This window comes from Myotis brandtii, unplaced genomic scaffold (assembly GCF_000412655.1).
Source record: "Myotis brandtii unplaced genomic scaffold, ASM41265v1 scaffold273, whole genome shotgun sequence".
Taxonomy (NCBI): domain Eukaryota; kingdom Metazoa; phylum Chordata; class Mammalia; order Chiroptera; family Vespertilionidae; genus Myotis; species Myotis brandtii.
This window is the reverse complement of record NW_005360391.1, coordinates 1100594-1116758: the sequence shown is the minus strand read 5'-3', so window position 1 is coordinate 1116758 and position 16165 is coordinate 1100594. Positions and strand designations below refer to the sequence as shown.

The following is a 16165-nucleotide window of genomic DNA, read 5'->3' as shown; positions in this document are numbered from 1 at the left end:
TCAAGTCTGCACGGAGGAGGGGAAGCCGCCTCTCTTCCTGTTGTTAATCGAGGAGACGGTGCTCAACAAGGTCCTCCACTCCCGGCCATGACTGACTCCATAGCAACCAAAAGTGATGCCGAGAAAGTCTGCCAGTGTCCCGGGATAAGTCACAGGCCTGCATCTGTGAATGTGCCCGAAGAAAACCAAAACATCCATGGGAGCAGACCATTTCACCTTTAAATAAAAATACTTTATTCATTCCTGACAGGTTATCAAAATGTACACTGTTCACCAAGTAAAAACGGTACTTCCAAATCACTGAGCAGGGCATACTTAGAGGACGTTTGGTTAATATGAAAAGCATAAAAGCCACTTCCAACCTCCCTTTCCATACATTCCCAACAAGCTTGCACTATACCTGCTAAAACTGAACGTATGAACACTTATGTGGGCCCCAGCTCATCACAGAATGCACATTTTCATTTACACTTCAAATAAATGGAGATTATACTAGAATTACCTTCTTTCGCCAAAAACTTTCAGACTGACTTTTTGTATTTTGTATGACTTTGTAAATTACATAAAGAAGACAGCACATGACTCGTATTCATCTAAACACACACATACACACACGGGATAAAGTGCAACACAACAGGACACATCTGGACATCCCCGTGCTCGGCTCCCACGGGGGACTTTCTGAGTACGTGGGAACAATGTGTTCTCAGGGCGTGAACACACAACCCACAGGCTGGGTGATTTATGCCTCATAAGCATATGGACAACCCTGTTCGCTTGCTTTGCCTGTGGCGCGCTCTCTCGCTCGCGCGCTCTCTCTCTCTCTCTCTCTCTCTCTCTCTCTCTCTCTCTCTCTCTCTCGCTGAGGGTTTGGAAGCTGGGATTCTTTCTAAACCTCAGCGCGCCCTAAGCTGTGCTCTCTCGGGGCACGAGTACTCTGAGCTCTCTACTGCGAGAGCTTTCCCAGGACAGCGCGCCGGGAACCGGGAGAAGCAGAGTCGGGGTGACAAGAGCAAGCATTCCACTCACTTGGCAGCAATTGCTTTAGAGACCTGTGACCCCAGCCACCATACATGTCTACAGGCAAGTACCAAACTAGACCTGAAATGACAGAAGTTTTGGTTGCATGTTTTTGTGATATTAAATTATTTAACTAAGAAATGCTTTTGTTCCTGAGATGAGCACAATAAAATGAAATGAGTTCCCTCTCCAATGGCCCAGGGGACACTCTGCTCCTTAGTCCCGCCCTCGTCGTTGTGGAAAAACCGTGTCTGTAGTGTCAGTCTTCCCCGTGGCGCCACTTCTGGGACTCGTCTTGCCGAACATCTGGTCTAATTTGGTTTCTCATGCCTCCTAGCACGTTCGATGTTGCCTCTGTGGCAACGATCAGCGGCTTCACCACGGCTGGAGGGATCTGGCGCAGGACTTCGCCCACCGCCCCGGTGACCCCCCGGCTCTCGTGCTCTCGAGCTGCGGTCTCATAAATGGTGTGAGCCGTGTCCGTGATGCCCTGAGAGGGGAGACGGCGGAGAAGGAAGTAAATTACTAAGCCATCCTATAATGCACACTTCAATACAATTATTCAACGTTATGTTTGTAAGTAGACAAAAAAAACTATGCTTTTGAGGTAATCCAGGATAACATGTCCACTGATAATGGCCCAACCCCACTGTCTGCAGGGACGGGTCTGACGGGCAATTATCTCTTTATTCTCCTGACCGCCTTCTTTTTTAGGGCGATCAGTGGTGTTGCCTTGATTTACCCACTAAACATTTCACTGTTTGGGACCACAGAGGCTACTCCGCCACTGAGAGGCTGCCTAGGCATTTCTGTGCACCAGTATTTGTGGGATAAATATTTTTAATGAAATCCTGGTAGGAGAATCGTAAGTAAAATGACCTCAACTTTAGTGTCCTATTAAAAAGAATGTCAAAAAGGATTAACACAGGGAACGGCCCTGACAGCCACAGAACCAGGGCTTACTGTGCAGTGGCAATGGTTAGCAAATGTCAAGGTTCAAATGGTTACAAATCACCAAATCCACCTTCACAACCTGCACATGTGAACAAAGGGACTTATATGAACACTCTTAGAGCGGTGTTTTAGGGAAGAATGGAAAGTGTCTACCAATAGGAAAATAATTAAACAGTGAAACACTATAAACAGTTCACATTACATGAACATACATCAACATGGATAGATCCTGAAAGACATGTTACAGATGCACATACCATTCAGGTTAACTTTTAAAATACAAACAATAGCATGTCTTGCTTCTGAGTACATATTTGTATAGCAGAACTATGAAGACAAGCACAGAAAAGGCTGTACCACCTTTAGGACAGTGACGGCAGGGAAATGGGATCAGGGGGAGCGAGCCATCTAAGAGCTTGTATTTCTTAAACAGATCTGAGGCAAATGCAGCAAAGTATCATCATGCATTGGACCCAGTTGGTGAGTGCCTGGTGTCTGTCTAGTTCACTCGCGTCTGTGGGAAAGAGAGTCCATCTCTCCACTGGATCACTGCTCTCCCGGAGTCCACCAGTCCACACACCCTGTCCTTACCCGACGCACACATTTGCACCCGCTGCTGGGAGCAGCCCCAAGCCCACTCCCAGGGCCCCTTTGGGATGAACGACAACCACAGAACGCTCTGTGATGACAGCCAGAAAGACGGGAGGAGTGCTGCTTGTCCCCCCGAGGACCACCTACCTCCTTCACGACACTGTAGGCCTTGGCCACACCTTCCCTCAGGTCGACTGGCTGGTGGGCTAAGCGATGGTGAGGAAACCTTCTGCTCTTCTTGGGCTCGATAGAAAGGGGACCAGGGGACACCATGTCGTAAGCAGTCTCTGCCGCTGCCTGGCCATTTCACACAAAGTAAGAAATGAGTCAGAAAAGAGTCTGGGTTTGCCCCAAGGTACACTTCCCACAGGGACTGAGGGGGAGGAGCAGAGGGACTCACGTGCCCGCACAGTGTGAATTCTTTACAAGAACGTGTTACTTTCATAATAAGAACATTAAGGTGTACATTCAAAACTGGCACCATCTGATCGAGCTCATTTTCTCAGTTCCTCCTCTGTCCTCTGAGGACATTCTCCACGACACCAGGTTAGTTGACAATGCACAGGGTTGTGGGAGCTTAACACTTCCACAACAAACCTAATACAACTACTGTTTGATATGCAATGCTTTCTTTGCATTTAGCTATGATCTTTTTATATAAATGTGGTGAAATAACCCTTGAGTAATTTAATGGTTATAATTTACCTGAAAGAGGCAAACAAATTTGACACTGGATTCCGCTGCTTTATTTTGGGGAGGGAGGGTGTTCCTCCGCTTGGCCTGTCCCTCTTGCAGTCTGGGAGCCCTCAGGGGATGTCTGGCTGCCACGGAGGTGAGAGAGGCTCCCGCCACTGCCACTGTGCTCACCAGCCAGGAGCCCGGCTTCTGGCTGAGCCGTGTTCACCCTGTGGGAGCGCACTGACCACCAGGGGGCAGCTCCTGCATCGAGCGTCTACCCCCTGGTGGTCAGTGCACGTCATAGTGACCGGTCGTTCCACCATCGGTCCAAAACCAGCTCTCCGATATCCCCTGAGGGGTCCTGGATTGTGAGAGGGTGCAGGCCAGGCCGAGGGACTCCACCGGTACATGATCGAGGCCGGGGAGGGACGCGGGAGGTTGGCCAGCCGGGGAAGGACCGTGGAAGGGCTCCAGGGCATGTCCGGCCCACCTCACTCAGTACCAATCGGCTGGACCCCAGCAGTAAGCTGACCTACCGATTGGAGCATCTGCCCCCCTGGTGGTCAGTGCACGTCATAGTGACCGGTTGCTTGGTTGACTGTCCCCTGGTGGTCAGTGCATGTTATAGCAAGCAGTTGAGTGGCCTTAGCATATCATTAGCATATTATGCTTTGATTGGTTGAATGGCTGACCGAACGACCAGACACTTAGCATATTAGGCTTTGATTATATAGGATTACTTGACAGTGGATAACTAATAAAAAAAAGCATGATACTACGAATAAAATAGCTTTTCTCAACATTTTCATAGTATCATCATAAAACAAAATGGAGGAACGGTTCTGTAACAGCTCGTCCGTCTGCATAGGTTCAGGCAGCCTATGGAAAGGTACCTGTATGGTTTGAACCATCCTGTTGGTGAGTTCCAGGGCAGCCATGGCTGTCGAGGTGCCAAAGGAGGCAGCGCCCCTCTGAAACCCTCTGACGATGCGGCCATCCTTCCGGTACTGCTCTATTGGCAACCAGACCAAGTCCTTCAGGCCTTGCACTAGAACAAGTCAACACGGAGAGGTCAACAGCGGTGCTGGAGCTCAGGTCTCGGCTCCATTCCAACCTGGGGTTTTTAACCCCTGAAATGGGAAGCACAATTTCGTGTGTATGACTGCAAATGTACGTTTTCTAGAAAGATGGTTCTGACACAGACTCTCAATGGCATCCATAACCCAAAAGGGGTGAAGAACCACTGATGAGGTAAAATAACTTATCTTCTGATTAAAAAAGAAAACTCACCTAATTGTACTAGTGAGTGCATTGGCCCAACACCTCCCAGGATTCCTGGTAGCTGGTTCTTCTTAATGTCAGTAAGCCATTCAGTGATTGCATAGGAGAATAATTTGTCAACACCTAGCAAACTAAGCAAATGACGGTTAGTATATAAGAAGGAGAAAGATGTATAGCTTTAGATATGTCTGGGGAATTTTTGACTTAAGATAAAAGAAAACTGACTACAGCTTAAGGATAAAATATTATAGATGTTCAATCTGAATATATACATACATATAAATATAAATAAATGTGTGTGTGTATATATATCCCAGTTGTGATGTTAATAATTTCTACAAGGCTTAGGTAATGTGTATAAGTATGTTTTAACACTGCTCTCATTTCTTGAACATCTAAAGCTCTGGCATAGGATTAACTCAATGTCTACAAATTGCCACACAGTTTTTAGCTACTTAGTGAACTTCCTGATTTCACTAAATAAGCTGATTTACAACTTTGGGAAATTATTACAAATAATCATAATGATAGCTGTTTTTGAAAAATACTACTCTGTTCCAATTATTTCTACTTTCTCTGAATAAAACCTAGCCCTGGTCAGTAAGGATCCTCTGAAACTAAGCTGTCTGCAAACAGTGCTGTCCACGACTAAGGTGTGCATGCTTGCTGAGAAAACCCCACTTGTATCTGCTGTACTAACGTCAGCGACCACAGCGTAAGGTCTCCCTAATGAACGGCTCACCCGTGCCGATAGAAGAGCCTCTTCAGCTTCAGTTCAGAGCAGTTCAACTGGGCCAGACCAATCAAGATCCCAGCTAGTGTGCCCTTAAAAAAAAATAAAGCCCTCATTAGTCTGTAAATTGAGAGACTCGTCATTTAAAATAGTTATTGTCTGGGAAAGTCAAAGCAATATTCACTAAGGAAGCTAAAACAAAATATTTACAGCAAAACAACACATATTTTATAATAGGTAGGACCCAATTTATATCAAATTTTACTCATGGGGTCTTAAGCAAATGGTATTCAATTTACTTTAAAAACAATTACACTTTAAAATCTTGCACTTTCATATATAAAACTATGACAAAAAATGATTTTTTTAAAAATTGAGTCCATTAGAAAAACAAATGAGATAATTTTGTGGAGAGTATATTTATACAAAATTTCCAAACCTGATCCATTGATACGTGTTTGCCATGATAGTCAAGCCGAATAGGAACTTCTGATGTGAATCTGAATTCTCTGAAGATAAAGGAAGAAAGAGATATTTATATTCAAGTTACTAATAGTTGAAATTAGCTAAAAATTAATTTGTTCAACTGGAGAATAAAAACAAAACCACAAAATGAATAAAAGAGAATGACTTTTAGCATTATATTTTCTTATAACATAACTAACCCAAATGTTAATAATCTTATAAATTTTATTTATTTTATTATATTTAAAATTTCTCACAAAAAACTTTTCCTAGTTTAATAGTGTTCATCTTAAAAAAATTTATTCAGGCAGATATTTCTCAGTTATATAGGATGCAATTACGGGCAAGTCACGTTACCTCTTTGAGTCTAAATGTCTTTGTAAATAAATTTTTAAAATGCCGCCTACACTGGTGAGTTTTAGTGAGCATTCCTGAGATTAATGCTTGTAAGCAGGATATCGGAATGCAAATATTGGGAATTCTTTGAGGATAGAATTACACACTGATGGCACACATCAAACACAAGGAGCTTGCAAAGGCTGAACTGCAAACGGACACTGGAAACACATGTGTTCTACAGAATCAGTGTTGGTGATTATATCCTAAGCCATCCCACAGAGACCACTTAACCTCAGTAAAATGAAAATGCTGTATTCACGTCATCACCACAAGAAGGACATCTCCTGTCTTCTGAATACTATCTCCATTTGGTTCTCTGGGCAACAGCCCCTCAACACCTGCCTCTTCCTTTCTTACGTTTGTTCTCCATGGCACAAAATAGCATCCTTTGGTTATTTTTAAGTTCATTTAAATAGGGATTTTTCTCTACTCTGTTCACTGTGCCTAGAATAAAATGTGGCATATATATATAGCAAATGTTCAAGTATTTGTTGAATAAGTAAATGTTGAATAAATGTTGGGGAGAAATTATTATTATTAGACCAGTGGTTCTCAACCTGTGGGTCGTGACCCCTTTGGCAGTTTAAGTACCCTTTAACAGGGGTCTCCTAAGACCATCCTGCATATCAGATATTTACATTACGATTCATAACAGTAGCAACATTACAGTTATGAAGTAGCAACGAAAATAATTTTATGGTTGGGTCACAACATGAACTGTATTTAAAGGGCCAGAAGGTTGAGAACCACTGCTCTAGGAGGCTTTTGAGAGTAGAAATAGAAACCTATAAGCTATTTGACACAGTCTAATGGAAAAACAAACATTTACTGGGTAAGTAAGGCTACTTACTATACTGCAGGAAGCCATTGCTTTCCAATACTATCATGAAAGTACACCATGGTACGAGAAAGGCCGATGGACCTTGAGCATTAGCAGGGCTGACGCTAAGCACCGATTGTTCATGCTGAGATAGTGGTGGCTCGAAGCAATTTCCTGACCTGATAGCCTCCAAGTAAATGTTTACTGGACCTTATGAATCTTTACTGACCTTAGAGACAATCTGTCTGCTACCTGTTTGCCGTGCTTTACTGAGGGCAAGATGTGTATCTAAAACTGAATAAAAAACGGATAAACCCAGGTCTCAGTGTGTCTCTTCAAGAAAGAGGCTCCACCTGGCCCCCAATGCCTTCTAAATTCCTATTTCTTGTATAGGATTTTCATTTGTGCGTCGGCCCCTTCTGAACCCCGCCATGAAGGTCGCGGCATCTGGTGCCATGAACAGGGACTGGAGGAGAAGATTCGCCTGAGCGAAAAACGAAGTGAAAAAGGAAAAGCGGAAATTCACCGGAAAGGTGGGAAGTTCACTGCGCACAAAGCCCATGCCAGCTCCGGAGTTGCAACTGTAAGTGGATGGGGACGTTTTTAATCAGCCAGGTCATAATGGGGAAGAATTCGAGTAAAAGGCAAAAACATCATTGTACATTTTTAGCTTGCATGCTCAAGGATAAAGGAATTAAGGTGTCAAAAGGTCCTCTCTTAAATCAGGCTCAAGGAAAACGAGTGCCCTGGTCATCTTTAACTATGTGGGCTCTTGTTTGACTGCATTATGCCCACTTCGTATTGGGGATCAACAGTCTGTCACACCTAAGGCCCCAGACCCTCCACCTCTGGTGGGGGAGGCTCCCCAGCTGGAGACAAGGGGCTAACAGTCCGTTCACAGAGGCTCTGATGCTGTCTGACAATCACCACCTGACGCCTCGGGACGGGCAGGTTTCAGCTAAAACAACTCTAGACGCCAGTCAGTGCTGTGGAGAGCAGGATAGGGTGAGATCTGTGAACAACAGGCTGAGGTCTAGGCCGCATCTGGCTGTAAGTCCCAGGCAATGTAAAACATCGTAAAGATCCGTGAAAAGAACTCTGATTTATTAAGTCTTGTCTATGTGTTATGCGTGCTTGTAAATATCGTATATATGAGTGTCTGTTAATTGTTGTTTTAACTGTCTTTGTTGTTTGGTTTAATTTGTTTATTGTTAGTCTATTAAGCATGCCTTTAATTTATTTTAATAGAAAAGAGTAAATGGCCAGGCCATTACTAAATTTCCCCAGAGCAAACAGGATGTGGGGGTGGGGAGAGAGAATATGAGCGGTACGTGGCCGATAACACAGGTCCTAGGAAAATTCCCTAGACAAAGGGAGGCAACTAAAAAAGGCCCCAGCCATTAATTACTAGGTCTCTTAGTGATCCTGTAAAATGGACGCCCGCTCTCGGGAGTGTTCTTAAAAGTCCCATTTTTGTCGTTTTTGTTTCCCAGTCCCTCATTTGAAATTTGAATAAATAAGCCATTTCTCACAGTTTGGAGACTTCTATACCCATGAAGAGAAAAAGGCTAGCTTAAGAGAAGGCGCGCCCCGCCGGATTTTGGTGGCCTCTTGGCCTAAGCCCATCTCTTCACGGATGCTATAGAACAGGCCGCAGACTGTTTTTCTTTGGGAGATGGTGAAAATGACACAAGGAAAATATACAGGCTGGGTTTGGGCAACAAAATTAGTGTTTCCATAACAATGGGTAATTCTTGAATAATAATAGACCACATTCTAAGGTTGTCTCCCAGGTCCTGGGGGCACTTCTGTTTTTATAAAGAAAAATAAAATAAAATAATACTTTAACATTAAAGCCACTGAAAGCCCGTAAGTTATCTCTGTTACAGAATTTGCCAAGGAAAATGCTTTGGGTAATAATTGGCTTTAAAATCTCAAAGTTATTAAGGCAAAATATATATAACTAAAATGAAGAGTATATGGTAAAAAATCTTTTTCAGTGGTAACTGCATATTTGTGCGTCGGCCCCTCCTTCAGATCCTGAACCCCGCTGCAAAGGTCACAGCACTATACAAGCTAAAAAGTGTCAAATTTCATTGCTTTCAGTCCAGAATTTTAACAACTCAATTTCTTTTATATCAGTTATCCAGTATTCACAAAAACAAAACTGATAGTTTACATGTGATTCATATAAAATGAGAATTCAATTTATTACTTAGAATACACAATTTTTAGTAGAAAAGGTTTTTTAAAAGATCAATGTGGGAAAATAACAAGTGAGGTCATTCTTTTGTGGTGGAAAGGTTTAGAATCAACAGAGATCATCTATTCCTGGATCTTCCCAATCCTCATATTCTGTTTTTTTAATCTTTCAGCAGTATACATAATATTTAAAACATAAAGTCTAATCTCAGAACTCAGAGGGAAAGACAGAGTTTGGGGGGACTGATGCCGTGGGAGTGGAGCACAGAGAACCAGGGAAGGAAGCTCATTGTGCCTCACAACACAGGTGGGTTGGATCTTCACTCTTTTCCTTCCAACAGAGCCAGGCTCCTCCCTACCGTCAAGGGTCAGGAAGGAAGGAAGATGGGGAAATGAATGGGTCTGGAAAGGAGGGACACACTCCATGTGTACAGCAGGGCAGTAGTCGGAGCAGACAGCAGCACAGGGACCTGGGCTTCCTGGTCGTGCCAGCTTAGCCAGGGAGGGCAGGGACAGGAAAGACACAACAGTGATGGGGGAGGGCAGACAGAGAAACTAGACAGAAAATTCCCGTAAGGAAAAGGGGAGGAGTGTTGAAGTCGAGGTGAGTAAAGGAAAAGAGAAAAAGGACAGCACCGTGTTTGAGAACCAAGAAGCCATTTAGTGACCAGAAAGAGGGACAGGAGAGGAAAAGAGGAAGCAGCTAGGAGGAAAAGGAAACTCCTGCTGCACAACCGAGAGAGAGATGAGCCTCAACCAGGTTACCACCTGCAAAACGGGAGATGGAGGTTGGTGGGACAGCGATAAACAAATACACAGTCTATGACCTGGCAGTGAGGAGAGAAGCTGAGGCAACCTCATGACTACCCTACACAAGCTTGTTAAAGAACCATCTTCACAACTCCAAAGAACTTTGTTATCAAAATTAAACGACTTACCTAAAAAACACAGGCTGGTCACTAAACGAGGCTTCTTCAGCCGCGAAGTCCTTCTCTTCCTCCCCGTTCGCCACTTCCGCTGAATTGGCACTGTCGTTTGGGGAAGGTGGCTTTGGCCCAGAGAAAGAAAGCACTAGACTTGGCTCCTTCGAGGTACTCAGGTGCCTTGGCACACTGCAGGTGACGTCAGCGCCGGGAGACTTCTTCACTGAAAGGGTAACGCGCACGTCGGGAACACTGGCTATGCTTCCGTAGAGCCCCATACATCAATCTAGCTTTAACTGGTTTTGCTACATTTCACTTAATGAACACAATTAACTGTGACAGAAAAATGACTTTCACCTTTTAAACTATTACTTTTACATAAATTACATTTGCATAATTTAATAAAAAATAAACACAACTCATTTATATAAATGAAAATGAAGACTACATAAGTACATTCTCAAAAAGGCCTCATAACAGTCAATCCAAGTACTTGTTATAGACTTTTCAGCTACATGTTTAGTACCTTCTGGATCTGGAGCCATCAGAAGCTCTACTTCTGTAGAAAGACTTGTGAAGAAGTCCTTCAGGAAGAACAAGGCATCCTAAAATTGAGAGATGTAGTTACAATATTTGGTAGCACACAAAAAATTTGACTGGCAATTCCAAAGAATCTGATAGACTACAGATCACACTTGTAAGAAGTATAAATAACAAGTTAGGAGGGTGTTTTTCCAGGTAACATGGCAGATGGGACTGAAGAACAAGCAGTTGGTTCGACAGCACTGGAAATACACTCTGGTCTGCAGGAGGGTAGTGGGTTCATGCCTTGCTCATTAGATTATGCATTACACTTACATATTTTACATATTATTTACATTACATATATTTATTACATATTACTATATACGTGTATGTCTCTAATCTCAAGTATTAAACAGTTAATAGTATATGAAATGTTATTCCTTGGCCACTAGGAGGAGATATTTTCAATGCTATGTTTTTTTAAATATGCCTGCCTTCAAAAAGCAGAGAAAATTAATACATGTGCTCTTAAAAAATGAAGACTAAAAGACAGTGATTTACCCATTTTTACTACAAATGCACAAAACACCAGACAAAGGGATACTAATCAAGTCTTTTAAAATGTCCTCAAAATTTTTTTTTTTTTTTTTTTAGTTATTTATGCTAAACTCTCTAACATTCCTAAGTCAAACAACCCAATTTTGAAACTAGCAACACAGGCCCAGGCCAGGTGGCTCAGTTGGTTGGAGTGTTGTCCCATGCACCAAAAGGGTTGCGGGTTCAACTCCCAGTCAGGGCACATACCTAGGTTGCGGGTTTGATCTCCGGTTGGGGCATGTACAGGAGGCAACCGATTGTTGTTTCTCTCTCACATTGATATTTCTCTCTCTCTTTCTTTCTAAAGATCAATAAAGACATATCCTCGGATGAGAATTAAAATTTTAAAAAAACTACCAACACAGAGATTTACAGTGGTTGCACCATGCAAACCAGTAAGTAAATGAGGAAACAAACTGTGGAATACCCATACAACGAAATACTAATCAGCAATAAAAATGAACAGACTGCTATATACATGGTAGCACACAGCCTACATGAATCTCACGGACACAATGTTGGAGAGGAAGCCAGATACAATTCCACTGACACGAAGCTGTGGAAAGGTAGCTGATCTGTGGTGGTGTAAATGAAGTCAGTGGTTGCTTTGGAGTGGTGGAGAATGACTACAAAGGGACATGAGTGGACTTTGTAGGGCACAGAAAATGTTTTATATTTCAATTGGTGTCATAGTTACTCAAGTGTATATTTGTCAAGCTCTGTGCATTTATTATATGCAAATTATACTTCAATACAATCAATTTTTTAAACTTAAAAATTTGGTTTTTTATGTATGCTACACTTGAACTACAAAATATTTATTTCTAGCATTAAGGTCGTATGATAGAAGATATTAATAGTGCAATATAACAAAGTGTTAAAGAATTACTTTTCAGGTCGTACTCGGGCAATTAAGCAATGATGCTGAAAAACCACAAATGTGCGCGCGAACTGGTCCTGCCACATATTCAGCATCGCCAGCCTCAGCTGGGCATTTACTTATCCTTCCCCAATGGCCTTACCTCTCCTCTCAGATCCTGAACTAGGCCCTCATGCTTTCCCAAAGATCTTAATGTGGCTGACTCCATTGCACTCAAGGCCCACGCAAATGTCCCCTCCCCCAGACAGCCTTTCCTGATCATCTCTCACTCTTCCAACTTTTTTTTTCTGGCCTTGGAGCCCTCTGCTGGTGGGGCACCTCACCCTAAGCCCACCTTTATCACTTGTAGTCCCCATAGGTGTTAAGTCATAGTTTATGTTGGTCTCGCCACACCACACAGAGACCTTTGGGAATAAAATGTTTATTCATCTTTGTACCCCCGGCATCCTAGTACAGAACCTGGGACGTGGCTGGCATTCAGCAAATGACTTGGAATTAATTAGCATATCTTCCTTACACAGATTTCCAGGTGGTACAATACTAAAATGAATACTAGACTAGGAGAGTCAGGAAATCTGGCCCCTTCATATTTTGGACCCCAAACTACCTAGTTCTATAACCTTCATCATCTATTCACCCCCCTAGATGGAGATCACCCCATCCGCCTAGTTTCCTGCCTACCCCATGGGCACACTGAACTTTGGAGGCAATTGTATGGAACTCCATCAGCAATGCAGCTTTTTATTTTTATTTTGTTAATATATTTTTATTGATTTCAGAGAGGAAGGGAGAGGGAGAGAGAGATAGAAACATCAATGATGAGAGAGAATCATTGATCAGTTGCCTCCTGCACGCCCCACACTGGGGATCAAGCCTGCAACCTGGGCATGTGCCCTTGACCAGAATCGAACCTGGGACCCTTCAGTCCATAGGCCAACACTCTATCCTCTGAGTCAAACCAGCTAGGGCAGCGATGCAGCTTTTTAAAAACATGAGAAAACAATGTGTTGCTTTCATACTTACTATCTATGAGTCAGTGAAGACAAATAAAAGAGAGATATGTTGGTAAGAAAAATATTACTCAAAGCATTATCATTCATCAACTGATTTGTTTTCAAAAGGAAAAATGAAGAACACAAATATTTGGTTTTCTATTCAGACGACCATTTGCTATCTCAAAATATGGTGTATCAATCTTAGAAGCTGCAAACCAGGAAGGTTTTTTTAATCAATAACATACCCCCTGAGGCTGACATATTTGTAGCATGGCTTTTTTTCCCAGGCTTCAGAGCGGGGGACTTATTCCCCATTCCTCCTCAATTTAGTCACATCATTTATTTCCCTGACTGTCTTCTCTAAGATTAACATTTTCCCACTTTAAAATCATAATGCATTACAGTTCTAAAGAAGAAATTAAGCTCAATATTAAAGAGAAAAGTCTATTAAAGAAAATTGGGCTTGCTAAGTCTGGTGAAGTCGTGCCATAAAGATGTACCTTGCTCAAATCCGTGCTCACATGTGATTTCCAGAGATGGAATTTCCCATAAATACTTCATCATATTCCTACTAGGACAATGTATGGATAAGTTAAATTAAAATATGGGTACCAAGAGGTATTATTCTCATAATGAGAAAGCATAAATCTAAAGTTCTCCTTGGTAAGTCTGACCCAGCTCGGAAGCTACAAATATTAATGAAAAGTTGTGCTAAACATCTGTTTTACATATTCTCTAAGATATGTCTCTATTTTGTTTATAATATAAATATTATTTAAGCTTATTCCTAAATATATTACTTATTTAAATAAAAATATCAACATTACTCAGTCAATATTAAGTGAACAAATAATGTTACCATCCCACACATACTCTACATTCAAACCTGAGCTCACCCCAATATAAGGTATAAAAGGAGGGTTTGGCTAAGTGGATAGATCGTCGACCTGTGGACTGAAGGGTCCTGGGTTCAATTCCGATCAAGGGTACATGCCCAGATTGTGGGTTCAATCCCCAGTGTGTGGTGTGCAGGAGGCAGCTGATCAATGATTCTCTCTCATCATTGATGTTTCTATCTCTCCCTCTCCCTGTCTCTCTGAAATAAAACACACATACACACACACATAAATAAAATAAAATAAAATAAAATAAAATAAAAGGAGGGTTTATTATTTCAGAGGCAGATTCTTTTTAAAGCCCCATTTATTTTCTTCAGCCGTTATATGATCTTTAACATTCTGTGCCAGGCACCAAGTGAAGCATTTTACATATACTAGTCTCATTTAATCCTCTTTGTTTAAAAAATGATGCTATATGTATTACTTTAATTTTATTAATGAAGAAATTGAGGCTTGAATAAGTTAAGTAACTTAGCCAACGCCACACAACAGGTAAAAGAGAGCTCAGATTTAAACCCAGGTCTGACTCCAACCCTATGCTCTTCATCACTACACTGCACCACTACAAAGCATCATATTGTCGTATACCTTGAATAAAGTCTGCAGAAGAGGCACCAACTATGTTTTTAACAGCAATTCGGCCCAAAGCAAAACCTAGAATAACTTGATGGGATGCTTGTTGGAATATGGGAAACAGGATTTATGTCTTTCCATGAATCTCTGTTGTCTGTGACCTGTTCAGGTGCCAATTGACTACTTTGTCATTTTACCCAGGGCAGAGGAACTGTCTTCCAGGTGCTTCGAGTAAGACTCAATCCTTTATATCTTTCAATCATATCTCAGGGCTTCCTTTAAGACTCTGAAAACACCGGCACATCTGAATTAGAAGTGTGTCCGTAAGAATGAGAATGAGAAGCAGGTTCAAGGGCTATGTCATGCAGACCCTGAGGAGGAGACTGGGGATAACATCTAGAACGATTATACACCAACAGTTCAGATTCCAAAAGCCTAAGAAACCTGCCCTGTTCTTTACCAGCAGAAGTCTGTGTTAATTATCCAACTTTTGTAAAGGTTAAATAGTAAGCATTTGATTCTTAAGTCTCTCATTCCGAATGTGGATGAGTATTTCACCGTAGTCCCATGAGTTATGAGTGTAGTGCCTACCTGGTCGATATTGAGGCGAAGTGGCATCAGTGACACTCTTAAGCAGCACTCCTGAGGTGACCTGCCCGACTCTGGGCGCACGTGTAATGCTTTCACTGTCAACTACAAGACAAAAGGGAGAGAATATCCCCAATGATATTAAGACATTGTTCTCATTTTAAAAAAAAACAAAGGAAAAGAATTATATTCCTAGACCAGAAAGTGTAACTGTTTACCCTCTTTCCTTAAAGCCTGAATCAAACTTTTCTGGGTCACACACTCCCTCAAGAATCTGATGAAAGATATGGATGCTTTTTAGAGGGAAAAAAGCACATGGTGCTGCCGTGCAGTCTCAGGAGGCTACAGGCCCCGGAGCTAAGCCCAGTCCATACTCCAGAGCCAGGTCCATGACGCTTTCACCCAGGAGTCCTCACTAATCATTTCTGCTCCACTACGCTTTTTATTTTTTTTAAATATATTTTATTGATTTTTTACAGAGAGGAAGAGAGAGGGATAGGAACTTAGAAAATAGATGAGATTTTCTGGGTCACACACTCCCTCAAGAATCTGATGAAAGATATGGATGCTTTTTAGAGGGAAAAAAGCACATGGTGCTGCCGTGCAGTCTCAGGAGGCTACAGGCCCCGGAGCTAAGCCCAGTCCATACTCCAGAGCCAGGTCCATGACGCTTTCACCCAGGAGTCCTCACTAATCATTTCTGCTCCACTACGCTTTTTATTTTTTTTAAATATATTTTATTGATTTTTTACAGAGAGGAAGAGAGAGGGATAGGAACTTAGAAACATAGATGAGAGAGAAACATCGATCAGCTGCCTCCTGCACACCCCCCACTGGGGATGTGCCTGCAACCAAGGTACATGCCCTGGACTGGAATAGAACCCGGGACCCTTGAGTCCGCAGGCCGACGCTCTATCCACTGAGCCAAACCGGTCAGGGCGACTACGCTTTTTAAAGTGTTAGAAATCTGAACCCTTCAAGCAATCCTAACTACTCTGTACAGATTGTTATGGACTTCCGGTTTCCCTCAGCTATCATCATG

At 42.3% G+C, this 16165-nt stretch overlaps 1 protein-coding gene across 2 annotated transcripts in view; it reads right to left on the bottom strand.

Annotated features, from left to right (window-relative positions):
• Positions 1 to 210: 210 nt before the first annotated feature.
• The window catches only part of ATG2B (autophagy related 2B), a 73802-nt gene continuing 57847 nt past the window's right edge, over positions 211 to 16165 (bottom strand). For both annotated transcript variants that reach the window (XM_005868540.2, XM_014541482.1), the window contains 9 exons: positions 15127 to 15228; positions 10593 to 10671; positions 10082 to 10289; positions 5697 to 5766; positions 5267 to 5349; positions 4534 to 4655; positions 4137 to 4291; positions 2713 to 2862; positions 211 to 1510 (listed from right to left, as the gene is read on the bottom strand). In XM_005868540.2, the coding sequence (XP_005868602.1) occupies positions 1280 to 1510; positions 2713 to 2862; positions 4137 to 4291; positions 4534 to 4655; positions 5267 to 5349; positions 5697 to 5766; positions 10082 to 10289; positions 10593 to 10671; positions 15127 to 15228 (1200 nt within the window). In that variant the 3' untranslated portion in view covers positions 211 to 1279. The remainder of the gene's footprint in view (positions 1511 to 2712; positions 2863 to 4136; positions 4292 to 4533; positions 4656 to 5266; positions 5350 to 5696; positions 5767 to 10081; positions 10290 to 10592; positions 10672 to 15126; positions 15229 to 16165) is intronic.